Genomic DNA, 25,594 nt, shown 5'->3' with positions numbered 1-25,594 from the left:
TCAATCGGCTCAGCAACCAGAGAATCCGAAAACGCCGTACACGTTATTCCAGAGGGGCTGTCAGAAGCAGCATGGTGGTTAGGATAGCACCTTTGCTGCTGTCTCGAATGACAGCAGCTGTCACCGTCATCCAACTGAGACAGGACATATCCGTGGTCGCAGATGTCCGGAAGCCACAGCTGTGAACCTTTACCTTCAGAGTTGCAGCCAGACCGTATTCTGGACATGTGCAAGTGGTCGAGGCACCATTGCGATACAATACCGTTCGTACGAATCACTGCCAGTATTGTGCGAACCAGATTTTAGCGATGAGGATCCATGGACGTACACTCGTCGTCGGAACAGCATCCGGAGAGATCCTGGTGTCGGATACCAGCATCAGTTTCTGGGGTGGCATCAATCCTGACACGGGTATAATTGTCGATCAACATCATCCGCTCCGAGGCGAATGTGTCACAGGCAGAATCTTCGCTATTCCTTCAGGACGTGGTTCGTGTACTGGAAGTGGCATTCTCCTGGAGCTATTGCTAAAGAAGCGAGGACCAGCGGCATTAATATTTCAGCACGTCGACGAAATCCTGACAATGGGTGTGATGGTGGCAAGGGAGTTGTTTGAGCTTTCAATCCCCGTTCTCGTCATATCGATGGATGACTTTACGTCTTTGTATAGCGGCACACCTGCTAGCGTTGATGGCCCTGAGCTGTCTTTCGATGAACCTCCACGAATCCCGAAGACAGACTCACCATCTACGATACTTCGACCAGTGCACATCAAGTTGTCGCCACGAGACGAGCGTCTCCTAGCTGGAGACTTTGGTCTTGCAGCCAAACTTGCCATGGAGATCTTGGTAGACGTCGCTGGAATACAAGGCGCCGAGGCATTTCTGGATGTGTCCCAGGCACATATCGACGCCTGTATATATATTGGACCAGCAAGCCTCCTGTTTGCACAGAGGTTTTTGTCTGTCGGCGCCAAATTCGCAGTCCCTACAACATTGAACTCCATTTCCATCGACCAACGCCGCTGGCGTGAGATTGGCATGGACTCCATTCTGGCCAGGGAGGCAGGCAAACTAGCACAAGCGTATATGTCCATGGGCGCTATGACGAGCTTCACATGCGCACCCTACCTGTTGGAAACAGCTCCCAAGGCTGGCGAGAATATCGGCTGGGCAGAATCGAACGCTGTTGTCTTTGCCAACAGTGTCCTTGGTGCTCGAACCCAGAAGTATCCGGACTTTCTGGACGTCTGCATCGCTCTGACTGGCCGAGCGCCGGCTGTCGGATGCCATCTCGACGAGCCGCGGCTACCAAAACTTAAGATCAAAGTTGCAGCCCTCTCAGACGTGGATGATGCGTTCTGGCCATTGCTAGGATACCATGTCGGCAAATTGGCTGGTTCGGACGTCCCTCTGGTGTGCGGCCTCGAAGACACAAGTCCAAGCAGATCGGATTTGAAAGCATTCTCGGCAGCATTCGCAACAACGGCGTCGGCGCCAATGTTCCATATGGCTGGCGTCACTCCAGAAATCACCGAAGCTGGCGATCCCAGTCTCGAGATTCCCTGCTGTGAGATTGGCAAATACGAGCTGATAAGCTGTTGGACTCAGCTGAATACTGCTACAGACAGTTCACTCGGACTTGTCTCACTAGGAAACCCTCACTTCTCCCTCGAAGAGTTCGCTAAGCTCGTGATGCTGTGCTCTCGTCAAAAGAAGCATGCAGGGGTCGAAGTCGTCATAACGACCAGTCGAGCTGTTAGCGAGAAAGCTGCTGAAGCTGGATATCTCGATTCGTTGGAGTCTTTCGGGGCGCGCGTCATCACGGACACCTGTTGGTGCATGCTCGACGAACCAGTTGTTCCCCTGCATGCCACCAATATCATGACTAACTCCGCTAAATATGCTCATTACGCCCCAGGCATGGTACAACGAGGAGTACATTTCGGGAGTCTGTCCAGCTGTGTGGATGCGGCATGCAGAGGGGAATGCGTATCAGCCATACCAAACTGGCTTGCTGGCTGAGTTCAGAACGTCTGTCGCCAGGGCGACTCTCGTAACCGGATTCTTACCATGGTTCTTCATAAGCCTTCAGCTTCTGCTGAGGCCCCTCCGTCTTGTCTTGTCACCCATACCCTCTCGATTTCAGGTCACAGGGGTTCGGAGCTGACTTGAGCTCGAGCCTGTGTTGGTCCAACAAGCTGCTCCACGTGACAAAACTAGGGCGGTCAAGGGTTTCGACTTGGTGACCCGGTCTTTGGAGAGGCGAATGCTTGGAAGGCTTGTGAAAAGCACGCTGCCAGGGTGGTCGGGATGATGATCACTCACAATCAAGCCCTGGACGGTCACGTCACACTTAGGAAAGGCAGTTCTCATAAAGGCACTGACGGTGAGATCGTGTGATCACATGTGGCGGATTATGAAGACGCCCAGGTAAAGGATGTCTAGTCGATGCAACGATAAAGGCCGCCTCCCGCACAACATCATCGAAGAAGACGAACAATACCTCGAGAACCAAGAGCAAGGAGAAGCAGGGCGAGAACGCCGAGCAGAACGCCGATAATGCCTACATCAATCAAGGTACGACTCGCCAACGCCCTCCCGTCGCTGTAACTGCAAGAAAAGCTCCCCACCTGAAGTCAACCAGCTGCTCAGCAAATAAGGAGGCGTGTCTGCCAGGTTGGAGGTGTAATTGATGGTGCCAGTGACACAGAAGCCAACAACGTGGAGAAGGGTTTTCGATACCGTCCGGCATCAAGATACACTGAGCTCCAGCCACCACAGTATCAATGATAGTGAAGATTCTTGATACAGTTCGAGCTGGTGACTTTACCAACCCTCATGTCGAGTTTGAGCATGGATCGACCTTCGTCCACAATTCTTCCAGTGTCTCAGGATGTCCCTATACCGTCTTTCCTCCTACTCCACCTTTTTGCTCATGTATGTGGTGTTCTTTCTTTAACAAAGCCTGACTCCTGCACGCTCGTGCTGAGTAATGCGTCCTCCCTTCGATAGCGTCGTACGCTGCTGCATAGGGAATTCTCATACCTCGCCTTCAAATGCCGCTCACTGAAGAAGATATCAGATTGCATTCCTTGGCGGAGATGTCGTTACCATGATCATGATACACATACACATCTGTATCTTGACAGTCCTGGGAGAGACCTTGAGGAGTGCCGCAAACTCACCGGATACCTGCCCGCCCTGAGAGGACTCAGAGCCTCAATCTGGTATGGCATTCCTCTCAGTCATCAGCACGATCGGAGCAAAACCGTCAAGACAAGCGGCAGGGAATATCGTCGTTTGTACGTATTCAAGCAAAATGAGCTCTTCTTCGTTGAGGGATAAGTAAAGAACCGCACAACGCCACACACCGACGGGTGCGTACGTGCGTATACTCAGGAGCTCAAATGTCGGTGCGACAATACAGGCTGCTTGCATGCATGCACTACCACCACATGGCACAGCATGCAAAGGTGGCCAACCATGAAAGAATCGGACCTGCAAGCAAACATGGATTGCGTATGCTGTGCAGCCCGCGGGTAATTGCCCTTTCCAATTCGGTTCTATGGATTTCAATAGGATCAGGATCTCATCCAGCTTCACCGCAGAGATGAACATGCGCACACTCCGACATTGGCGTCGATAAAAACTGCTGTAGGGGCTTGTATAACTGCGCCGAATCACGGCCCAATGATCAAACAGCCCTTCACTTCCACAACGGTGAGCTCAGAGACGACCACGACAAACAGCCGGGCCGGAGATCCTACTGACCGCCCGGCTAAGTAGTGGGCTTGATTCTTCACGCTCTCGCTCTCGCTCACGCCCACGCCCAAAGGAAACACCAGGCTTGCGCTTGCCAGTCTAACGAGGATGCTCCTGCTTTCAATCTCTTGATCTAGCCGGGGACTGTGCCATGGACAATATCAGACCGTGAGCGTGTTTCGTCCTACCATCACTTGAGGCGACCCATGTCATCGAGACACTGCAGCCACTTTCTGACCACAGGCAAGCATCCTCCCAAAATACCAAACACTCTGCAAGTGGTGCGGCGCTGACTTTGGTGCGGTTCCGGCAGCGGCAGAGGCAGTTTTCCTCACCAATCCCTCACCATGCGGCGCCAGATTGTGGCACTCTGCACAGTGCTGTTGAGTTCAGCAAGCGCCCTCTCAGTACCACGTCAAGAAGACACCGTCCGAGTGGACCACGGCCACGGCTTCACCAGACGAAACGAGAGCGCAGCCATGGCCGGCGAACTCACCCTGAACATTGACCCGGACATCAGCAACCCGGCTTGTGGCGGGATCTACGAGGCCCAAGTCAACGTCAAGGTCGCGCCTGATCCGTTCTACCTCAGCGAAGCATGTCGGAACGTGCTCAAATACCTCGGCGGGAACAGCGGCAAGAAAAACGTCAACGTCATCTTTGCCTGCACAGGAGGGTCGGCCACCGGGGTAGGAGAGCGGGACGTCAAGTTCATCTTCAACATCGCCGCGAGTGCCGCCGTTAATGGTGCAAATTCCGGGACTCAGTTGGTTCCGAGCAATTTGGAAGTCGTTAATGAGGGGGACAACACTTTCATCAGCACGCAGGTCAACCTGGGGGTGAAGATGAGCGGTTCGACGGCCAAGTTCCAGTTCATCTACTGCTAGTGACGGCGGAATGGACCGGGGCAAGTCGGGGCTGGAATCGAGCGTCGCGAGCGGTGAAGATGTGAGAGATCCGTGAAGACGACCTTTGTTAAATGCTAGACAAGCATATTGTCCAGGAGTAGTTGTAATTCCCGTCAAAGTCATAGCATGAGAGGACGGCGGAAGGTGTTGTTGTCTTTGTAGACAATGGACACTGTCAAACTCGAGAGGAGGCATGCTTCGAGCTTGCTCTCGAGAGCGATGCCGCTCCTAGGCGGACATGACCAGGCACAAATCAAGAGAAAGTCTCATCCATATGCTTTTCATCGAGACCCGTAGCCTGCCAATTCAAGCCATATTGTATGTTTGGTGGTGCCTCTCACCCGAGTTTGTCGAGCAACTGTCTCCTCCGCCGATCCATCAGCTCCTGCTGGACCTCTTCCAGGGTAGGTAACCGCCATCTTACGCCGTCACCCGCATCACCCGGTAACGGCTCCCAGTCCGGGTCATCGTCGTCGGCCGCTCCCTCTCCACCCTCCGCCGCCGTCGCTGTCGCCGCCGCCGCCAACTTCCCCAGCCTCTCTACGGCCTCCTTCTCCTTCCGCCGCTCATACTTCAACAGCGCGGCGTCCTCCTCGTCCGCCCCAAAGCCGAAATACCTGGCGTCGAGGTTCCGACGATTGATCTCCTGCCGGGGCTCCTTGGCGGCTGCGTCCTCGTCGTCATCACCACCGCCACGAACTCTCCTCTTGGCCGCGCGCTCAAACATCTCCTTGACGCCGGGTAATTCTCTGGCCCGCCCGAAGTAGCGATACCCTTTTCCTCCACCGGGGACCTCGCGGCCCTGGTCGTCGAACACGGTGCCGCCGCCGCGCATGTAATTCGGCCCGCCCAGCTCCCTGATGCGGCGTTCCCAGCCCCACTTCTCCTTCATCAGCTTGTTGATCTCGTCGTTGAGGTCGCGGATCTGGAAATCCGACAGCGACTCGTCCTGGATCTTGGTCACCTTGCGGCTGACTTCCTTGAGGATCTGGCCGCGCCATTTCTCGCACAGCGGCACCGTGTTGATCGTCGAGGGGGCTTTCGGTCGCCGCAGCGACGACGAGGGCAAGAGACCCGACTCGGCGGCTTGGGCGGCGCGGAAGCGGAAGAGCATGGATTGCGCTTTTTCCGAGTTGCGCGCCATGGTTGCGGTTGCAGTTGTGGTTGCGACGATACGACGGATAGAGGTGCCAGTGAGGACGTCGGTGGGAGGGTACGTAGAGCGCGCTTTAGCGCAGTTTGTCCCACTTGAAGTATGGAGGCGGAGATGTGGCAGCAGGCGGCGCGAGGAGAAATACTAGCTCGCTCACATACAGGTTCGGCGTCTGATACAGAGGGCACGAAGCTGGGAGTTTGGGGTTCGGATTTTGAAATTCAAAGCACAGCACGAGTCGAAGTTGCGGAGAAAAAGTCTCGGAGGCGGCGATCCGAGGAAGAATTGTGGCTGCGGTTGACGCTTTCCCGAAAGAGCTCTTCTCAATGCTCCCACTAGATCTCGACACCAGCAACGACTTCGGGCACTGAACCTCTCGAACGAGGCAAACTACCAAAGGCTGTAGCAGGTGGAAGAAATCCCAGAAATGCAGTGACTGGCGCCGCTGTTCAGCCATTCGGCTTTTTTGCTTTCCCTTACGCGCTCTCTCAAAGTCGCTTCCCACGTCCCTCCACGAGCATAACCCCGTTCACCATGTCCGCATGGCTGCAACGCCAGACCTCCCTATCAAACAGCACCTTGAACCTCACGCTCGCCGCCACCTTTGGCGCCATAACAGCCGCGACCGTGATCTTGACAACCACGGCGATCCACCGTCGCCGCGCAACCGACGAACTCAAAGCTTCGATCCCTCCTCTCTCGAGCGACCATCAAGCCCTGCCGCTGAACGAGTTTGGTGGGGCGAGCCGACCCACGATATCCAACAAAGAGGACGAGAGGGCGGCGTTGATCGCCGCCCGGGCAAGAAAGGGCGAGTACGACGAAGAGTTGATCCTCGAGCAGCTGGCGAGGAATCGCGTGTTTTTGAAGGATGAGGGCCTGGCAAAATTGCGGGATTCGTTCGTCATCGTCGTAGGTCTGGGCGGCGTGGGCAGTCACTGTGTTGCCGCGTTGGCGAGGAGTGGTGTCTCGCGGATCAGAGTGGTGGATTTCGACCAGGTCACGCTGAGCAGTTTGAACCGACATGCTCTGGCGACCTTGGCGGACGTGGGCACGCCGAAAGTCCACTGTGTGCGCAAGCGGCTGGAGCAGATTTGTCCGTGGGTGAGGATCGATGAGCGGAATGAGCTGCTCGGGTCGAGGTCGATGGAGGGGTTGCTGGCCAAGTGGGATTTCGAGGTGCGGGAGGGAGAGGAGGACAAGGAGGTCGATTGGGTGGTCGATGCCATTGACAACATCGATTCCAAGGTGGCGCTTTTGCATTACTGTGCGCTCAAGGGCATCAAGGTCATCAGCGCGATGGGCGCGGGTTGTAAGAGTGATCCGACGAGGATCCAGGTCGGGGACATCTCGACGAGTTTTGAGGATCCCTTGTCCAAATCTACGAGGCGACGACTGCGGGTCATGGGAATCAACAGCGGAATCCCGGTCGTCTTCTCCACCGAAAAGCCGGGGGAGGGCAAGGCCGGGCTACTGCCCATCACGGATGAAGAGTTCGAGAAGGGAAATGTGGACAAACTCGGCGTGCTGCCCGAATTTAGGGTCAGGATTCTGCCTGTGCTGGGCACCATGCCGGCCGTGTTTGGATATACCGTCGCGAATCATGTTATCTGCGGCATAGCTGGCTACCCAATGGACTATCGCGTGGGCGACCGAGGAAGAGAGAAAATGTACGATGCCATGCTGTCGGCACTGCAAGGTCTGGAAGAGAGGCAGGTCCGGTCAACAGACGGCCAGGACGCCGTCGGACTACGAATACCAGTTAGCCGCGACGACGTGGCATACCTCGTGGAAGAAGTCTTCCGCGGCAAGAGTGTCATCAGTGGCCTCGGCACCCGGCTGGCTCTGATAAGATGGAAAAAGCCAGCCGGTGGCTTTAAAGTCGACCCAGAATACGAGAAGGAAGGACAGAAGATGATCAAGCTCCCTCTGACGGACCTGGTGCTGATGACGAAAGAGGAAGCTTCGAGGCATGAGAAGCTGGTTCTGAAGGGAGACGCTTCGCCCGACAGCATATATGAGGCCGATGTCCTTGCACAGGTTAAGAAGAGGCACGCTGAAGAAATGGCGTATGAGAGGTTTAGGTGAGCATACGGTCAGCTTGTCGTGCACCATCGCTCCTCTACAGCCTTGAAGCGCGCAACCTCGTGGCGGTGCAGCATTGCGGGCTTCTAAACAGTGCAGCCATTCGACAAACCACGATATCCACCCGCTCGCCAAAGTGCAAAGATGATCATGAGATCAATCGCAGTGGCTTGAATTTGCGACATTTCTCTGCCCTGCGACGAAATGCGACCGAATTACGCGTCCGCTGCTTCGAAGTTCGAAGGTCTATTGCTCTCATGGTATATGCGGATGATCTCCATTGAGAAACCAGGTACCGACCCTGCTGGTCCCACCGTCGATGTCCTGGTCATGGCAAGAACAGCCGGTATTCTACGAGATATGCTAGGGTCAAATGAGGGAGGATGTGGTTTCGCCTACGTCTCGCGCGGTCTGGGCGTTATACTGAAGAAAAGGGAGCCACCCTCGAGGCCCTCTACGGCCTTTCGAGCCCGCGATGCCCTACTTCACTGCATACAACGGCACTGAAACGCCCCACAGAGAATGGCGGTGACAAATGACATGCACTCCTTGTCATCGTCGGCCCTTGAGCTCAGACAAGCAGAAGACCACGTGCGCTCCTTGCATATGATCGAACTTGGTTTGGCCGCTGGGTCTCCGTGGAAAGGAAACAAGATGGATATGTTTGCCGAGTCACAAAAACTAAGCCGAGTCACAAAAACCACCGGTTGAGAAGGTCGATGTCAAATGTATTGATATTCGAACACTCGACAGGTGGGACTCAGTCGCTCGAGATGCAGGCAAGCCAGGGTCGGCACGAGTAGCTGAGAAACAGTCGCAGCGGCACATTACACATCTTCGCCTCACGACAGAGAGGGATCCCAATGCTTCGCTGTTGAATCCTGCGACGCGTTTCGAGACGAACATGCCATCTATCGGACTCATTTGCTATCTGCCGCCTCGATTGGCCGAACCCAGACGAGTGAAGGGCATCATTTCAGGTTTCGAAAACGCCCATGTCTCTGTCATTGCATTTGCTGATTCTCTGAGTCCAACTTCACGGAGGATCTGAGCAAAATTGAGTCCATGTGATTGCTTCAGAGCGATGATTCCGGACTCTGCAATCAGATGCGACCTTAGTCTCCCCTGCTAAGATCCGAAAGGTGATCTCTCACATCGTCTCAGTGATACACCCTTGGATGACGATGCCCCAAGAATTTTAGAGATGTTTCAGGCCAGGGAACGACTGACTGTTTATCACTTGTCAGACCCTACTGAGATTGAGAGGCCAAAGGAATGCCTATCCAAGCCCATTTCCGCGTATTTACGATACATTTCAATGATCGACCGAGACAAAACACTGCTGCAGACAACCCGGAAGACAGGTTAGTTTCAGGTCCAAGAGTCTGTGGGCGTCCTGCAAATCATTGATCCAACCAGATCTCCGGATATTCTTCCTCGCGAAGGGAAGATCATCGGCCCTATCTGTGTATGATTCGTCGCTCAAAAGACACAGCGGGACCTGTATTGGACAAATCGATACGAGTACCAGCTCACATTCTTCGTCATCGTATTGCTTCCATGTGAGGGTACTGGCACTTCGTACAAGGTATTGGGTATTGGGTATTTGATCTGCCAACAGTCCACGTCTATATAATCCTGGCATGTCACCATGGATGAGCGTTGATACCCCACAGTCATTCCATCTGACGATGCAATTGCAGCAACCGCCGCAGTAATTAAAGTATACACAGCAGTCCCGGGGGAGGCCAGACCATCTTTCCCAACCACAAACACGTCGAACTCGGAGTTGAAACCGAGAACAGATCCAACTGCTCAGTACCAAGAGTATCTCTCGCACGGGTACCTCTTGCAGAGAGTTACCTCACCTCTCACCCATGGCGCAAGACCCATCTCCCGATCGTCCATGTCCATGTCCACAATCACAATCAACCTCGACGGACCCGGCCCCTGAACTCTGCATCCAGACCGACAGAAACCATCCCCAGCACACGTCCACGTGCCCTCGATGTCAAGAATCCATGAACCGACAATTCGACAACGTCCTCCGCACGGTCATGCTTCGGGAGGGCTGGACGGAAGACCAAGTCAACGCCGTCTCCTTGCGAGGGTTTGCCACGAAGGCGATGGCCGAGCTGGCCCCCGATGTGAGCGCCGCCCCGCTCGAAGTCCAGAGACAGGTGTACGCTAGGAACTGTGTCAACGAGCTACAGGCGAGGATTGATGCCACGAGGGAGGTTCATGAGGCGAGGATCAATGCCTCCAAAGAGAGTCATGAGGCCTCGGGCTGGGGGCGCCGGGGGGCCGGGGGGCCGGGGGGAGGGGGGAACCAGAAAATGAAGTGTCAGAAACTGGTTTAGTTGGGAGCACCGTGGCACCCAGGGAGGAAGCGGCGATTTTATGAGGTACACGGCCAACGGTGGTAATGTCCAGTGGGTGACAGGAGGTAAGGGAGTCGCCTAATGAGGCATTGGCCGAGATATAAGAAGCGTTTGCTGTGTGACTGGATCGCAGGGAAAAAGTACGTTCTCTACTAGGTAGGAGGTCAGGTTCGTCGGGTATACTCTCTACCCGGTAAAGCGTTGTGGTCGTCTGGTTTACTATTTGACGACGTCGCCGCTGACGTGTTCGACACTGACAAAAGGATTCATTCCCTGCTGCTTCCTCTGGTATTACAATCGAGCATGAGGTAGTATCAGACTATTGATTCTGAGCCAGGGCTATCTAAGGATTCGAGCTCTAGATGGTGCCTACAAGTTACAAGCATACTCGTCTACTATACTCTCTTATACTCTCTCATACTCTTTTATACTCTTATACTCTCTCTTGTTATCGGTGAGGTCAACTTACTGTCGGCCTTGTTGTATTTCGCAATAATCTTGGTGGAACCGCTTAGAGTAGACTCCTCGGAAAGACAGTGGATGGCCACAAGGAGAATCGCAGAAGAGCCGCCTCCATCAACTCGAATTACAACACTCAACAAGACAATGGCCACGACTATGCCCGTCCACCTTCCAGATCATATGGTGGACATCTTTGACAACAACCTGCCATCGCCCATAGGAATACGGACTTGATCGGCCTTCCCAGCTGCGGCAAGTACACATTCCTCCTTTGCCATCCCAAATCTAAACGTAGCTGCTCGTAGGTCGATTTGGGCGTAGGCACCGAAGTTTCCCCCAAGATTGGCAACACCCCGAGCATCAGATCGCATGTCACATTCGTTTGCCGGGATACGACGGCCTTGACGTGCTCCGTATGGTTCTTAAGAACATCCATGTGCCTGTCAAGATAATTCTCGTACGGGCAGTGGTAAGTGGCATTGATGTGCCAGTGCGCCCAGTTCCAAAATCGTTCTCGCAGCCCTCGCTGTTATGACCAGCGGAACATATGACCGGGTACTTTCAGGACTTCCAACCCCCCACCAAAGGTGCGCTGTAGGGTACCGAACCGATATCCAAAGGCACTACGCCGTAGTGCCTCCTCGTATCCAAGGCACCAATTGTCGTAGCGTTCACGATCCAGGTCGATCGCTACGCTGCCAGGGAGCTGGTCCAGTAGGTAATCAAGCCAGATGTGGCGAGCGTTCTCTTTGCCTAGAATGTGTGCATCGTCAAATGCCCAGCTCTTGGGGCCCGCAGTGCGTCCCTTCTCGTTCAGGATCAACCCAAATGAGATGTTTGAGACAGCAGACTGCTTTAGCTTGGCGACAACCGACTGTACTTCAGGGTGCTCCTGGCAATCAATCTGAATGTTAATCGAACAAGCGTTGCGAACTCTCTGGAAAAGGTCGACAATGTCTCGGAAATCGACACATCCGGGGCACCTCAACCGCCTCTGTTCGAGCATATTGCGTATTAATTGCACTTTACAACAGGGGGCACTATGACTCCATCGAAATGCGGTTTGCGTAGACCCGCGCCACCACCTCCTCTGATCATCGTTGTGAAACATAACCTCAAACGATGGCATCCTGGTCGTTAACCTGTCCGGTGACGTGATTATATCATTCACCTCGTCTTCCGGAAACCTGTCAGGATCTCTCCATCGTGGTAAGAGGATGGACAGAAGGCGCTTCGTCTGATACCAACACCGGACGAGCTGGGGCGGATCTGCTGGGTCCGGTGCATCGATGCGGATTCGAATTTTGCCAAACTGGTCGGCGGGCATAAAGTCTATGTACATGCTCTCTTCATGTGCAGACTCGACACTGATGATGTTGCGGTTGTCGCCCCAGGGACGGCTGTGCGGGTCAACGAGGTATATGATCGATCCAGGTGCGCGGGGGTCAATGTAGAATCCAAGGACGAATTTCTCGCGAAGGTATGGTAAGCTCTCGAGATACAACTCCTTGCATGTCCGAAACAGGGCAGTCGTGCGTATATCCATACAGTATTGATAGATCATAATTCTGATCTCGGGCGAGATCATGCGAAAGGCACCCATACATGAAGGTTGCTGTGATTGAGACAGGCTCCCTGATGACAGGGGAGAGTGAAACCGCTCGGGTCCTGTGGCTGGTGGCTTCACCTGTGGCCTGTTGTTCGAAGAGTATGGCGTTGTTCTGATCATGTCTCTAAGGTGCATAATGTGAATAGGGTGATGAGAAAAGCTTCGGTAAATGAGAAATCTCGATAAGACTGTAGATGTGATCGTATGTGGACGGTACTGACTGTCAATAAAGACAAGCAGAGATCATCCAATAAAGAAGAATCTAAATCGAGCCGAGTTCAGCGAGAGCAACCTCTCCCACGGCAGTGAGGACCTGTCAAAATATGTGCAGCGAGGAAGGAACAGCACATATGCCAAAAGAGACAATACCTGGCTGGTCGTACATGGTCCATGCAGAGACGTCTCTGAAGCGGCATTCCATCGTGTCGGTCTCCTCAAGGACCAAGCTCGCTTTCATACTGAATAGTAGCAAAGCCAGTCCTCCTGGGAGTGATGAACTCCCTCAACTTCTTGTGCGCGGCGCATTCCTTGTCATAGTAGTCAAAATCCTCTCGTGACTTGAAGACCGTGACAGCGAGCATCGTGTATCCTTGGGCTCGCTCATCCGAAGAGTTGGTCACGCGAGTCGCCTCGTTGGAGATGATATATGGTTTCCCGTCCTACCCTGGCATCAGTATATCATCCTAGGGCTCGAAGGAGGATTCGGCTCCTGTTCTGCGAAAAGCACGTATCCGTACCTTCTGTGCGGTTGACCTCAAAATCTCATATTGGGCCAACGCTCCGTCAATATCCTCTTCTTTGGGTATCTTGAAGAGTGTAATTCTCTTGACGGTCTTTGAAGACATGGTGGCCGTTGTCCGAATTCTCCTCGTCCTGAATGCGAAGCTGGATGTCTCAAGCCGTACTGGCAGTCTCACATAAGGAGAAAACATCAGACAAAGTCCGACAGCAAGGACAACAAGGACAACTCAAGTCCCACATCATGATGGGCAGCTTCCGATGGACGGGACCACCCCACGCATCTCATCCCGTGCTCGCCGGAGGGGGTGGAGGGGATATTGAGGTTGGAGACAGACGGTGATTGCGTAATTGTCGTATCTGCGCCCTCTTCGCTCTCGGCCTAATGCGCCACCGTAGACAATCGCCGGATTCTTGGCGATGCGCCGGTTTGCCGCCGTTGCGATCATTCGACTCTTTATCAGCTCGACTCATTCATCGCATCCAGGACATCCAAGTCCACCCTACGTTCACTTCTCAGCACTGGAGGACCTATGTTCAACACGTCGCTGCGCCGAGTGGCGCGCAACTGTGGCAATGGGTCTCCGATACCCTCCCGCCCGAGTACACCTACGATAGCGACCTTCTCATCCAACTCGCATCAGCGGCGGCATTCGTCTTCCAAGCCTCCCACACCGCCGAACAATGGCTCCCCACCCATCCCGGCGGCTCAGGTGAAGCAGGTTGGTGCTCCACGATCAGAGTCGAAAAGGCCGGGCGCCGAGTCACGCCTATCGAAGAAGAGAGCTTCAAAGGACAAGTTGGATGCAAAGCAAGAGGCTCAAGAAAACTGGACATCAAAGTTACCTGCTGTCCCCAGCTTGCAGCACTTGAACCCCAAGGGTAAGTTCACCACCCTTCTTTCCTCGGCAGGAGCTAACTATATCGGCAGACGTCTACGTCGCCTCATTCTTCTCGACCTACCGGCCTATGTCCATTACCGGTGCTGTCCCCACTGAGACCTCGCTCGAGGCCATCGACAAGCTCTTCGCGCCGAAACCCAAGCGCTCTCGCAATAACACTCAGGACGTCATCTACACGCTCGCGTCTGCGGTAGAAAGACTCGACGAACACATTGCGGAGAAACAACACGCTCACGCCTCCCAAAGTCAGAGCGCTGAGCAAAAAGCGGCATTGATCAGAGCTCTCACACAACGCAATGAAACGCCGATCGATCCCAACAGGACGCACCACCTCGATGGCGCACCCTCACAAACAATCAACCTCAACGGGGGCAACGTCAAACTCGTGATTCAGGAAATCCAACGGCGGTTCCGACCCTTCAACGTCCCTCCTGTTCCTCAACCGATAAGTGATGCCGACATCGACGCCGCGGAGGCCAAGGCGGCAGAAGTCGAGAAGCAAGAGGAAATGCAGGCCAAAACACTAGAAGTGGAGATCGAGCAGCAGGAATACGACCATGACCCTTACATCCAGCAGGTTGTCATCAATGTGCCCCGCGACGCGGATCTGCAGAATGGCAGATTCTTCACCAGCGGAACGACAATGATGGAGATTCAGACCCCCGAGGCTGGCGAGGCTGTGCCAGACACGGAACCCAGGCGAAGCAGCATCGGACGAAGACGGAGGACGGGGTATATCTCTCCTAGCCGGAGAAGACCGCAAGGCACAATGTACGCCATCAGTGTCAAGAGGCAACGGCGGCTGAAGATGAAGAAGCACAAGTACAAGAAGTTGATGCGCAAGACGAGGAATCTGAGGAGAAAGCTCGGACAGATATAACGTGCTTGTGGCTGATTGTGCTGGAGTGGCCACACCTTGAGACTTTGGGCTGTCTTGGATTGTTTCCCACCGCGTTGCACGGCACTGCCTTGCCTTGGCTTGCATTCATCGCAAGGCGATGGATTTCCGTTACATGGGATGTGGTCGACGGAAGAAGCGGATGATACTGCGCACTGCATCTGCGACTGCGTCTGCATTTATGGTGTTATAGAGCGAGGGCAGCATGTCATCTTTCACCTGCTACCTTCCGCCTTTGCCATGCGTGTCTTGATTGATAGCACTGACTGCACTGCAATGAGAGCACTGCTCAACTATAAGCGTCGGCAGAGCAGAAGTAGAACGAATCGTCTCATAAAGTTCTCATCTCACATTGTCTCACTCTCACCCTCTCACCCTCTCACCCTCTAGCCCTCTAAGTCTCTCCTTCTCTTGGCCTAGTAAACCAGTCAGCAGTCAATCAACAGCCATGCAACGAGTCAACCATTTGGTCACGAAGTTACAGATACTTTCTCTTTCATTTGGATATGCAACCTACCCGGTCTTTTACACAGATTCTACAATACCTACCTATTCACTTACTCCCTACTCCCCTACTTAACCCATTCAATACATACCTTTGCCCGCCGCAGTGTACCGTCGTCGCATTTGTGGGACCGTGAAGCTGTTGCCCCTACATACCTACTATACCTACCATACCTATATAGGTACGGAGTACATACGTACATACCCGATAGTCCACATGCATTGTCCCCAAATCACTGTACTGTAAGCAGCTCGGTGCCGGCGCCGGTGCCCGATCTCGGAGCGGGACATTGTGTCGCGCTCGCCGCAGCACTGGGCACATGAGCATACTACCTACCTAGGTACTGTAGTGTGATCGGAGTACTACGAATACACAGTCGTCCGCATGTCACCAGGACACTAAGTACTTACGTAGTACGTACATACCTAGGTACCTTAGGTACTCGTAGCCAAGTCGGACTTGGAAAGCTACAGTACTCGTACGTGCGCGGGCTACTTTACGTACTCGGTACCTTACTTACTCGACTCCACGCTATTAATTACCTAGGCTTCACTCGGGGTGAATGCGTGACTGGTCACCCGTCTACGCATCCACGCACGCACGCACGTGGAATGGGGGCTGAAATTGACACCGCTGCAAAACGATTACCCGATCGTGATGGCTCACGGGCGCCTCTTGTGCCCTCTGGCCAGGCAGCATCCTCGCTCTCGCCAGCTGTGGTCTCGCGTCTTCCCCAGGGCTGGAGGTCCGTGGACGTCGTGCTTGGACATGCTGAGACTTAGCACGGGTAAACGAGATGCCCTTGTCCTTTGGCGCCCAAGTTGCCTTGCTCATGTGCTTGTGAATGTGAAGACGGCACCTAGAGATGGGCATGGCGGTGGTCAAAAGCCTACAGTGTAGACTCCATAGTGGCCCTAAAGTTTCTTGCAATACACTATACTGTCCTATTCCGAAGCCTTGGGAGGCAGCAAGCAAACCATTAATGCCAATGCCGCCATTTCTGTGATCAAAGAAGTTCTAGCATTGATACATAATCGTCGGGTTCCAGGTCGAGTGCTTTTCCCATAACTCGACCTGGGTGTGATGTGGTGGTGTGTGTGATCGGATGATTGTGGGTGTTGATTCGTGCTGGACTGGCATGGGATCGATTGTAGTTGAGAAGCCCAGTCAATTGCTACCCGTCGTGCTTCTCGCCGTTTGTGCCTCTCGCTTTGTCTTGCTCTTGAGCTCTCATTCTCGCCATGACGCTTCAGCGCAGCCGTCACGTCTTTCCTCCTCGTCTAGCAGGTGACATCAGTCTGTGCCTTTGAGTTCATCAACAACGCGACAATCAAGCCGTAGAGTCCCAACACCTCAGCGAAAATGAGGATAAGAATCATTCCGACGAACAGGCGAGGCTGTTGAGCGGTACCTCGCACACCAGCATCACCGACGATGCCGATGGCGAAGCCTGCAGCGAGACCGGCGAGGCCGACGGACAGACCGGCGCCGAGTTGAATGAAGCCGGTGAAGAGAGCCTCCTTCTGCGAGAGGTTGTCGGAAATCAGCACCGAGACGACAAGGCCGTAGATACCGATGATACCAGCCATAATGACGGGCACAATGTCTGTAAGAATGCGTCAATTGAATTGTTCTGGTCTTTGAACGGGGACGAGCGCACTCTTGACGATGAGGTCAGGTCGAAGGACACCCATGGCGGAAATACCGACACCAGACTTTGCGGTTCCGTATGCAGCGCCAAAGCAGGTGAAGACAATGGCGGATGTGCAGCCCATGGCGCCGAAGAAGGGCTGTTGAAGAGTGTCCGGGTTAGTCTCTGGTCTCTGGCGAGGAGCTGCTCATTGCGGCGCCTGCAGTGCGTCATAGGATTCGGACGGGAAAGAACATACCGCATACACTGGACTATAGGGTCATTCGTATTAGCAAATATACACATAGGATTCTCAGGCCTGAGTCGGTATGTCCACTGCAAGCTCTGCCCAGCTTATCGACAGTGACGAGCGCAGGCTGAAGGGAAACGAGCAGTATGGGGGGCAACGGTCGAACGTACCAAAGATCGGAAGACATCTTGACTGATTGAGCCGCTTTTGTAAGATTCTCAGGTGGCTGATTGCAAAGAGCGAGCTTGTCGGAGGCGATGAAGTCGAGCAAGATGAAGGCTTTGCAGTGCTGGCGAGAGATGCAGTGGTTGATGATGTTTCGAAGATCGAGTTTGGAAGGGAAGCTCCAACCTTCGGCTTGGCAGCCCGCTGGTAATGGAAGGTCTGCCGAGAATCCTCGCTTCTCCGCATAAACTTTTTGTCCCAGCCAGAAATGAATTTTTTGAAATGCGATACACTCACATACGCATCACCAGGTGATACAGTCACTCTTCGAGCAAAGGGCGAGCCAACGCAAGGAACCCTTTGCTGCTGAGATTACTGAGCTAATAAATCTTTTTACGCCCGTCACTTACCCATACCTCTATCAACCACACGACAGTAGCGATGGCCGACAATCCAAGTGCCGCCTGGCCCGTCGCCGACGAAGCGTTGTCGCAAAAGATTCTCGATACGGTCCAGCAGGCCTCTCACTACCGCCAGCTCAAGAAGGGTGCCAACGAAGCCACCAAGACCCTCAACCGCGGCACCGCCGAGCTAGTTGTCCTCGCCGCCGACACATCTCCCCTCGCCATTCTCCTTCACCTACCCCTCCTCGCCGAAGACAAGAACGTGCCGTACGTGTATGTGAACAGCAAGACCGCGCTGGGCCGAGCTTGTGGTGTGAGCAGGGCGGTCATTGCAGCGAGCATTACCACGAACGAGAGCAGTGATTTGATGCCTCAGATTCGGGAGCTTAAGAATCGCGTGGAGAGGCTCATGATCTAAAGGACGAGGGACAAGGGATCTGCTCCAGAGAGGGCTGTGAGTCAGCCAAAGGCTTTATTTCAGAATGAGAGATGGCAGCGGGCGACAAAGGCTGTTCCAAGACTGAGCGCCTGAAGAATGGGTTCTGGGTGCATGATGGGCTCGAACATGTGGCCGCACGCGAAGATGGGAACAGCGTCAGAAGTCGACAGTGACCAAAGATACCGATACCGGTGCCGACAGAGGCGCTGAAAGAAATCATTTTCCATGTGCTTTGGGTATCACGCTCGCAACCCTGCCTGAACCTCTGCTCGAGACAAAAAATACCTTCCAATGACCCGCTCCTGCCCGCTCATTTCTCTTCGTTGCTGATGTGATCGAATGGCCAGGGTCTCAAATGTTCAAGATGACACCTTCAGCCTCAATCCGACACCAACAGATTCCCTTGCTCCGCGCCATCAAGCACCCTCCTAACATGGCCTTGCTCCAGCTTTCTCGCCCTGTCCCTGCCTTCCTCAAGCCTCTGTACGCCCAGCCTTATATTCTCAACGTGCACAGCCAGGGGAATCTCCTTGTGTCCTCTCAACACCTCCGCGCTGGAGACCCTAGACCTCAGCTCCTCCAACTCAGCCCCCATAGCCTGCAACTTCAGTATTGTTGCGCTAACATGGGCCCATGCGACCTTCCTATACTGACCCACTTGTCTTAACAATCCCAGCTGGTTATTGAATTTCCCCAATTTAGCTCTATTCCCGCCGAGCAGGGTCCAGAGGTGAGAGAGAATCTCGTCTTTCTCTGCCTGTGCGGCGATGTTGTCATGCATGGCGATTGCGTGAATGACGTCCAGTCGATCTTCCAGATTTTGCAGGACGAGCAGTAAGGCCTGTGCTTCTTCGATAAGCCGCTCAATCTCGTCGGAAACGACGCGTGTGTGAGCGATATACTGGTCTAGAAGCATTGCTTCGGTGAACTGTACGGGTTTGAATGGGGCGAGGACCTTGTCTTGGATGAAGCTTGGGATAACACCTCGTGAGGATTGCTTGTGTGCCATGTCGTCTAACACACGCTGTGTCCAGCGAGCCGTGCTGAGCACTATGTCAACGCCCCTGCCGACGTGCGAGTTGAATTTCTGCAGGTCGTACGAGGCCATACGAGCCGTCTCGATAAAGCCATCAAACTCGAGAACCATTTCATTGCGAGACGCGAGTTGTGAGTATCGCACAATCTGGCGAAGGTCACGGATGGAAGTCTCCGACCGTTTCATGTCGAGAGGCAGAGTGACGCCTGTTGCGGATTCGGACAATATCTCCTCAAACTGAGATTGTGTCTTCATCAGCGCATCAAATTCAACTGGGGCCGAGGTGCCAGATGAGATTGTCGGGCTACCATGGTTGGGTGATGCATAGCGGCAAATCGGCAGGTTAAGAAGCGAGAGCCCTGGAATTCGACAGATAGGAGATAAGGCGGTATATATCGAGGTGGTCAAGAGGTTCTGCACAAGCATCAATATGCCTGCGAACAGATAGGCCGCCAAGAGCCATGAGATAGGTCTTTTCAAGGCTTTCAGTGTTTGGCCCAGGATATCCAGGAGCCATTCAGCGGCATGAACCAGGATGAGAACAACCTTATCGATGACTGGAGACGAGGCTACCTTGTGCACGCGTCCTCTGTTCGGTTGGTTTGAACGTACTGATGTTGTGGGTTGCTTCGAAGGAGTTCCCTTGGTGGGCGCGGCAGGCACGCGCTTCTGGGCGATCCTGTCTGATGGGGGTATGTTCGTCGACATGGTTGGCATGATAAATTGGGGCTCGTGTGGTGCTGGCGGTGTCATCCTAGGAGACTTGCGTCGGTCTCGCACCATACGAGTCATGTTTGGATCTTGTCTGACTTCGTAGTCACGCTCCTGTTCTGACTCTCTAGAGCGTTCGTCCCAACTGATACTTCCCTCACTGTCCTCCTCCTCCTCCACCACCCACGAACCGTCCATGTCGGAAGTGTGCTTGGTAGGCATCTTATGTACCAGCAGACGTAGGCTCGGTGTACTCGAATGTGGCTGACCAAGAGCGGTATGTTACTTGCAGAGGGACAACCTCTGGAATGGATTCAGCCTGATTGGTGACGGTGATGCTCATCTCGGGTAGAGTCAAGTCAATCTCATATCACTTCGCAACTTTTCCCCCGGCGTTAAGAAATTGACATAGATATGTGAGGGAAGGGTGAATGTTCGCCACCTCTACCTGAAGACAGCACCATGACAGGCGACAGTGGCCGGGTCGCGTTGAGGCCCGTGTTTGCGACGAGACATCCACCCACGCCTCCAGTAACCGTCGCCGTTACGTCACATCAGTGCCGTCCAATGGTGGATCGCCACAGCGCAGTGTTTCAGCCTTGTGTGCGATTGCAACTCACCAACTTCACTCGGGCCTCACTTGGACTTTACTCGGACTTCGTTTGCTGACTCTTTACCACAGCAATGCTACATTTTGGTAGCTCACAAGGTCTACTAATCTCTCCATACCTATGACGCATCAAATACTTAGTGATGATCCTTCGACTTTTCAATCATTCGGGAATCATCATCCCCAGTTGACATGTTTCACTTGTCTCTGCTACCCGGGGCTTGCCATCTGGACTGACTGGGTGTGCTAACCTCGACCTTTTCAGATATAAAGACGATGAAGCACTGTCATCGTAAGCGAGTCGGAGATTCTCTCCGATTCAGATTTGCGGCTGGCAGGCTTTGGCAGGGCAACCTTCCCAGCGACTGAACACGCACAGAAGTGAGTAGTTATACAACGAACATGGTTTATAGCTTGATTTACAGAAGGCTGAAGATGGCATGCGCAAAGATCATTCTGTCCATTCTGGGAAGCTGCAAAGGCCGGAAAGCTGATTGCGTTTCCAATACGTGGCTGGGTAATCGGAATTGCCAATCGCTGCTCGACAGATTGCGGCGGTTGCTTGACTTACGGTCTCCATAAACAAGAAGTTGAAGACAATTTCTTCAACAAGGTCGTGGCGGGAATGATCTTCGGAATCTCGATATGGCTCGCTAACCAAACAGGGTTTGGACATGCTGGCGGAGCTCCATCATGAGATGTAGCGCCTCTTAGGGCACAGCGCTACTCGGCAGTTGGATGTCTCAGCAGCAAGCGGTCCTGTTATACACATGCTTAGGGTCGCCTCCGACAGTCTTTATTGATTACCTCGGCTCGAATGATCTCGTTCAGGTGTCAACCTGCGCGACTGCGTCCCGTTGGTAGTGAGTGTTACTCAGAAGGATCTCGTTCTCGTTCAGAGGTAGGGGAAGGCTCTGGCGACACCAAAGCCGAACCACGAACTGCCAAAGTCGCGTCTTTGCCTTCTCCTTTCTGAATCCAGACATCCCATTTTTGCCATGGTGCTGCAGATTCTGTCTGGTATTTCGTCGTATCAGCCTTCGTATCGTGGAGTCTCTTACAGGCTATCGTGATCTGCTCATTCACGAAGAGTGGAAGGAGATTCCTATACTGGAAACTTCGAATTGCGAGGGCAGATGCTTGTCCATGACTTTTCAGTGCTAGAGCCTCTCCAAGCACATCCAACATTAACACCGATGTTAGCGGGCCATGTACCAGAGGTTTGGGAAGGCCGTACACCTCTCGGGTATAATCGCCATCGAGATGAATGGCATGAGCATTCCTCGTCAGAGCACTGAACCTAAAGAGCAGCGTTGCTGAGGGTATCATGGTTTGTGAGTAGTCCGGGTCTGAAGGGAACGCTATCTTGCGCACTGAAGACGCTGACTTGAGGCTATCCGGAATTTCTCGCATGAAACATAGGTACTTTTGCTCTCTGAGCAGGATGTTGTCTTTGGCTTTTGACATAGAAATCTGGTTGCGACTGCCACGGACAGGTTGCCCCTGAGCATCTAGCTCTGGCGCAAACAGACTTTTTGTTATTGTGACCATGACTTTCGAATTGTGCGCATTGGCATTGCCAATAAGTCGTGTATCGGTAATCTTTTCGTTGACTGCAACGGACTCCGGTCCATCACGCCCCTCTGTCCAAAGGAAAGGTTTTTGAAAGTCCAGGTGACCTCCCGCCCATACGCGAAATTTCCATTCGTCGTTGGGAGCATGACGCTGTTCGGCGCCATCATGGGAAAGCTCGTGCTCATCAGGTAGGCTGTTAAATGACACCTGGTGATAGCCCGGAGGGATGTGATTTGGATGTGAAAACTGCGGCAACAAGAGGTGGCTCTGCAGTGTTCTACGCAAGGCTTGGATATTGTGGGTGTCCCATAACCCTTCTTCAACCGGCAGGATACGGCTCTTCATGTCCTCGAGTTGTTGCATGAACTTGGTGTTGGCATCGTCCGAAGCTTTTGTGGTAACATCCCGGCAGAGGATCGAGCTGATCACTCGATTGCATCTGATCTGTCGTCTCCAAAAGCAAGCTCTCCGAGTCGGTAGGCGTATTGATGAGGACGAAAGAGACATAGGAGATGTACTTGAATGGCCTGTTCAGTAACAACCACATGGTCGAAAGCGTATCAACAAGAGCGATGAGACTCAAGTGAAGCGCTGGTCATGTGACTAGGTGACGTCTTCGTGTTGTTCGTGCGACGCGCATCCAACGCGGCTACCATGAACCCACGAGAGCGTTGTCCCTATCCGCGTCACAGGTCGAGCACAGTTTCGAGGCCGTACAGGACTTTCACCTATCAGTGGTATCACGATGTCCTTTCGAAAGGGTCCGCTGACAGAGCCACAACCCTCCCAAACACCGTCGCGATACGCGCCATCGACGCCCCACGCGATCCGCGCTCTCCAGCAGCGAAGCGGAGCACACACACGATCGGTTCGCAACAGGCGGGCATATAGTGCCACCGTGAGGCCTGAGTCGGCGAGGGGGATCTTAAGGCAGCTAGCTAAACTCACTGCACCGACGACGAACAAGATAGTGCCTACGCCTGGAACGGTCAAGGGGAAGGAGAATCAGCCGCCAAATGGAGACAACGATGAAAGATTTGGGAAGAGGCCACGCCTGACTTTAGACATTGACGAGAGCCTTGAGAGCGTGGATGCGCCTGACGTCGGGTCTGAAGAAGATAGTGACCTTCCACTGGCACCTACACCGTCTGTCTTGCTAGACGAAGATGACGAACGCAGCGACATTGACAAGGACAATCCGACCTTTACGCTCAAGTCTATCAATTATGCCGGCGATGCACATTTTCCTAGAACTGAGCGGCATTCGTTAAGACGTTCTTTTCCCGCATCAGATCCGGTCATCTATCATGGTGAAGAGGAGTCCACGTTTCTCTCCGAAAGAGGGAGGAGGGCACCTACACAAGAGCCTACAGAAGCACTGTCGCATTACGATTTCGGCACGATTAACATAGAAGAAGCGAGTTATCGTGAGCAGTCAAAGAGTCCGGAGAAGACACAAGTTGGCCTTGCAGACTTCAATACAAGCTACTCACCCGTTGAGGATGGAGGTAACGAAACTGAGGCGCTGCGACATCTTCAGGCCTTTCACAGCTCCCCGTCTTTGGGGCCGCCCGACGACAGCAATGTGGAGATGCCCACCTTCGACGACACGAACTTCCAGTTACCCGAGCCGGATCTAGCAGCCACTTCCAAGCAGACGCGAGCCAGCCCAGCAGCAAAAGTGTCAGAGGCATCGTTCCTGCAGCACGACCCGCATGAACTCGAGGCCGGCTGGGAGTCGGACGATGAACATCATGAAGAGCATGAGGTTGACCTGGAGTCAGACCTGGACAAGGAGCCAGAAGCTGAGGCGTTGGCCGAGGCACAGCCACTACCAGCACAACGTAATACACCCGCATCAACAACACGCCGGCCAAAGATGAAGATAACCCGCCATGGTGAGATGGTCCCGTCCTTGCCGTCCAGCCTGATCAAGCACGTCGCAGTTGCGGCCCAGGAACGTCTGGGCAATCGCCGCCCCAAGCTTGGAAAAGACCACATGAAGGCACTTGAACAAGCCACTGAGTGGTTTTTCGAGCAAATAGGGGAAGACCTTGAGGCGTACTCGAATCATGCTCGGCGCAAGAAGCGCATTGATCAGAGCGATGTGCTCTTGTTGATGCGTAGACAGCGTATTCTGCAAAGAAAGGGTGAGCTTCTGAAAGCCGCAGAGGAGTTTCTTCCAGAGGAGGTTGTGGAAGAGTTAGATCTCGAGACAACGTCCGAGACTTGAGTGTATGTTACCACTGATCGGTCCATTCCCACCTTGAGACGTCGTGGCCTTTGGAAACCTGCGGTTTTACCAACTGGTAACATGACGGACCCTTCTCGACGGATCGACTGGTTTCTTCTTCAATAACATCCACATCATGAACGTGGTGGCAGCGGATAACGAGTACCTGATGACTTTGATGAGAAATGCGCCCTCCTCGGGTCGAAGGCCACTTACCAAGTGAAGATGTACTGTAAATGATTGTTCCTCAAATTCACCTCCGGTGCTCTTCCGATCGGAATTCCCTTAGCTTCGCGATGGTAGCTGACCAACAGATCCGGAGTCATGGTCTCTTCGATCCAGACGGGCTCTGCACTGGCGACCTTGGCCATCTCATGCACGTCGGGGAAGTAGAACTTTCCGCTCTCCGGTTTGTTGCTGGGCGTAAAGAAGTTCTTCTTCCAGGGCTCTCTTAGGAGGCCTGCGACTGTGATCTCGCCTTTGGGCAGAGATTCCGGATCTCTGTCGACCTGGAATCTCTTCTCTTTACTGATCCATCCTCTATTGACGAGTATGGTGCTGCCATCCTCTCGCTCAAAGGGCGTAACGACCATATACCCATCCTTCCCATCGTGTGTCCGCGGCCCAATCAACATCTCCTTATCGTGTCTGAACCGTCCCGTTGCGTAAACTCGGCGATAGTCAAAGTCGTGAATCGCATCGGGGTCGACTCTCGGAGGTAGTGGTAAAGGAGGTCGAACGAGTCGATCCTCGTACTTTGCAATAAGTTTGGTCTTCCAGTCGAGACGTTGGACCTGCCACGATCCCAGCGCGAATGCAGTGATAGGAATCAAGGCTAGTAGAGCAATCCCGATCTTGCTGTGCTTCTCTCCAATGCGGACGAGCCGGGGAGGGGCGTCGACTATTGACACGAAGTCGGCGTTGTTGTTCAGTGGTGCTGGAGAGGATTCCTTTCCGCTCGCGTGGTGACGAGACTGCTGTCTATTGAGACGGCGAAGGGACGGCTTAGGACGTGGAAGTAGTGAGCGAAGGAACTTCAACTCATGTTTGGCCATCGCTGGGCCTTCCGATCTTACGGGATCAGTACAGTAACAAGAAAGGGCAATGAAGCTCGTTATACAAAGTAGATTTCTCGG

At 53.6% G+C, this 25,594-nt stretch overlaps 14 protein-coding genes across 14 annotated transcripts; 7 read left to right on the top strand and 7 right to left on the bottom strand.

The window, feature by feature from the left end:
- Positions 1-308: 308 nt before the first annotated feature.
- On the top strand, positions 309-2,024 carry G647_07055 (uncharacterized protein; the record flags this gene model as incomplete). Its single annotated transcript, XM_008731372.1, has 1 exon — positions 309-2,024. The coding sequence occupies one exon, from the start codon at positions 309-311 to the stop codon at positions 2,022-2,024; it is 1,716 nt and encodes a 571-aa protein (XP_008729594.1).
- A 2,087-nt stretch (positions 2,025-4,111) lies between these two features.
- On the top strand, positions 4,112-4,651 carry G647_07054 (uncharacterized protein; the record flags this gene model as incomplete). The annotated part of the gene is made up of 1 exon (XM_008731371.1): positions 4,112-4,651. The coding sequence occupies one exon, from the start codon at positions 4,112-4,114 to the stop codon at positions 4,649-4,651; it is 540 nt and encodes a 179-aa protein (XP_008729593.1).
- A 358-nt stretch (positions 4,652-5,009) lies between these two features.
- On the bottom strand, positions 5,010-5,816 carry G647_07053 (uncharacterized protein; the record flags this gene model as incomplete). Its single annotated transcript, XM_008731370.1, has 1 exon — positions 5,010-5,816. One exon carries the CDS (start codon positions 5,814-5,816, stop codon positions 5,010-5,012), a length of 807 nt encoding a protein of 268 aa, XP_008729592.1.
- A 543-nt stretch (positions 5,817-6,359) lies between these two features.
- Positions 6,360-7,913, top strand: G647_07052 (uncharacterized protein; the record flags this gene model as incomplete). Its single annotated transcript, XM_008731369.1, has 1 exon — positions 6,360-7,913. The coding sequence occupies one exon, from the start codon at positions 6,360-6,362 to the stop codon at positions 7,911-7,913; it is 1,554 nt and encodes a 517-aa protein (XP_008729591.1).
- A 2,018-nt stretch (positions 7,914-9,931) lies between these two features.
- Positions 9,932-10,270, top strand: G647_07051 (uncharacterized protein; the record flags this gene model as incomplete). The annotated part of the gene is made up of 1 exon (XM_008731368.1): positions 9,932-10,270. The coding sequence occupies one exon, from the start codon at positions 9,932-9,934 to the stop codon at positions 10,268-10,270; it is 339 nt and encodes a 112-aa protein (XP_008729590.1).
- Positions 10,271-11,282: 1,012 nt separating this feature from the next.
- Positions 11,283-12,356, bottom strand: G647_07050 (uncharacterized protein; the record flags this gene model as incomplete). The annotated part of the gene is made up of 1 exon (XM_008731367.1): positions 11,283-12,356. One exon carries the CDS (start codon positions 12,354-12,356, stop codon positions 11,283-11,285), a length of 1,074 nt encoding a protein of 357 aa, XP_008729589.1.
- Positions 12,357-12,796: 440 nt separating this feature from the next.
- On the bottom strand, positions 12,797-13,207 carry G647_07049 (uncharacterized protein; the record flags this gene model as incomplete). The annotated part of the gene is made up of 2 exons (XM_008731366.1): positions 12,797-13,021; positions 13,100-13,207. 2 exons carry the CDS (start codon positions 13,205-13,207, stop codon positions 12,797-12,799), a joined length of 333 nt encoding a protein of 110 aa, XP_008729588.1.
- Positions 13,208-13,633: 426 nt separating this feature from the next.
- Positions 13,634-14,882, top strand: G647_07048 (uncharacterized protein; the record flags this gene model as incomplete). The annotated part of the gene is made up of 2 exons (XM_008731365.1): positions 13,634-13,982; positions 14,032-14,882. The coding sequence occupies 2 exons, from the start codon at positions 13,634-13,636 to the stop codon at positions 14,880-14,882; spliced, it is 1,200 nt and encodes a 399-aa protein (XP_008729587.1).
- Positions 14,883-16,685: 1,803 nt separating this feature from the next.
- Positions 16,686-17,180, bottom strand: G647_07047 (V-type proton ATPase proteolipid subunit; the record flags this gene model as incomplete). Its single annotated transcript, XM_008731364.1, has 2 exons — positions 16,686-17,011; positions 17,066-17,180. 2 exons carry the CDS (start codon positions 17,178-17,180, stop codon positions 16,686-16,688), a joined length of 441 nt encoding a protein of 146 aa, XP_008729586.1.
- A 711-nt stretch (positions 17,181-17,891) lies between these two features.
- On the top strand, positions 17,892-18,272 carry G647_07046 (ribonucleoprotein-associated protein; the record flags this gene model as incomplete). The annotated part of the gene is made up of 1 exon (XM_008731363.1): positions 17,892-18,272. One exon carries the CDS (start codon positions 17,892-17,894, stop codon positions 18,270-18,272), a length of 381 nt encoding a protein of 126 aa, XP_008729585.1.
- A 400-nt stretch (positions 18,273-18,672) lies between these two features.
- On the bottom strand, positions 18,673-20,238 carry G647_07045 (uncharacterized protein; the record flags this gene model as incomplete). Its single annotated transcript, XM_008731362.1, has 1 exon — positions 18,673-20,238. One exon carries the CDS (start codon positions 20,236-20,238, stop codon positions 18,673-18,675), a length of 1,566 nt encoding a protein of 521 aa, XP_008729584.1.
- A 1,282-nt stretch (positions 20,239-21,520) lies between these two features.
- G647_07044 (uncharacterized protein) lies at positions 21,521-22,570 on the bottom strand (the record flags this gene model as incomplete). The annotated part of the gene is made up of 1 exon (XM_008731361.1): positions 21,521-22,570. The coding sequence occupies one exon, from the start codon at positions 22,568-22,570 to the stop codon at positions 21,521-21,523; it is 1,050 nt and encodes a 349-aa protein (XP_008729583.1).
- A 400-nt stretch (positions 22,571-22,970) lies between these two features.
- G647_07043 (uncharacterized protein) lies at positions 22,971-24,458 on the top strand (the record flags this gene model as incomplete). Its single annotated transcript, XM_008731360.1, has 1 exon — positions 22,971-24,458. The coding sequence occupies one exon, from the start codon at positions 22,971-22,973 to the stop codon at positions 24,456-24,458; it is 1,488 nt and encodes a 495-aa protein (XP_008729582.1).
- Positions 24,459-24,524: 66 nt separating this feature from the next.
- G647_07042 (uncharacterized protein) lies at positions 24,525-25,513 on the bottom strand (the record flags this gene model as incomplete). The annotated part of the gene is made up of 2 exons (XM_008731359.1): positions 24,525-24,624; positions 24,675-25,513. 2 exons carry the CDS (start codon positions 25,511-25,513, stop codon positions 24,525-24,527), a joined length of 939 nt encoding a protein of 312 aa, XP_008729581.1.
- Between the last annotated feature and the right edge of the window lie 81 nt (positions 25,514-25,594).

Source organism: Cladophialophora carrionii (assembly GCF_000365165.1).
Source record: "Cladophialophora carrionii CBS 160.54 unplaced genomic scaffold supercont1.6, whole genome shotgun sequence".
Lineage (NCBI taxonomy): Eukaryota > Fungi > Ascomycota > Eurotiomycetes > Chaetothyriales > Herpotrichiellaceae > Cladophialophora > Cladophialophora carrionii.
Note: the sequence above shows the minus strand (reverse complement) of the source record. Positions and strands in the feature narration are given on the sequence as shown.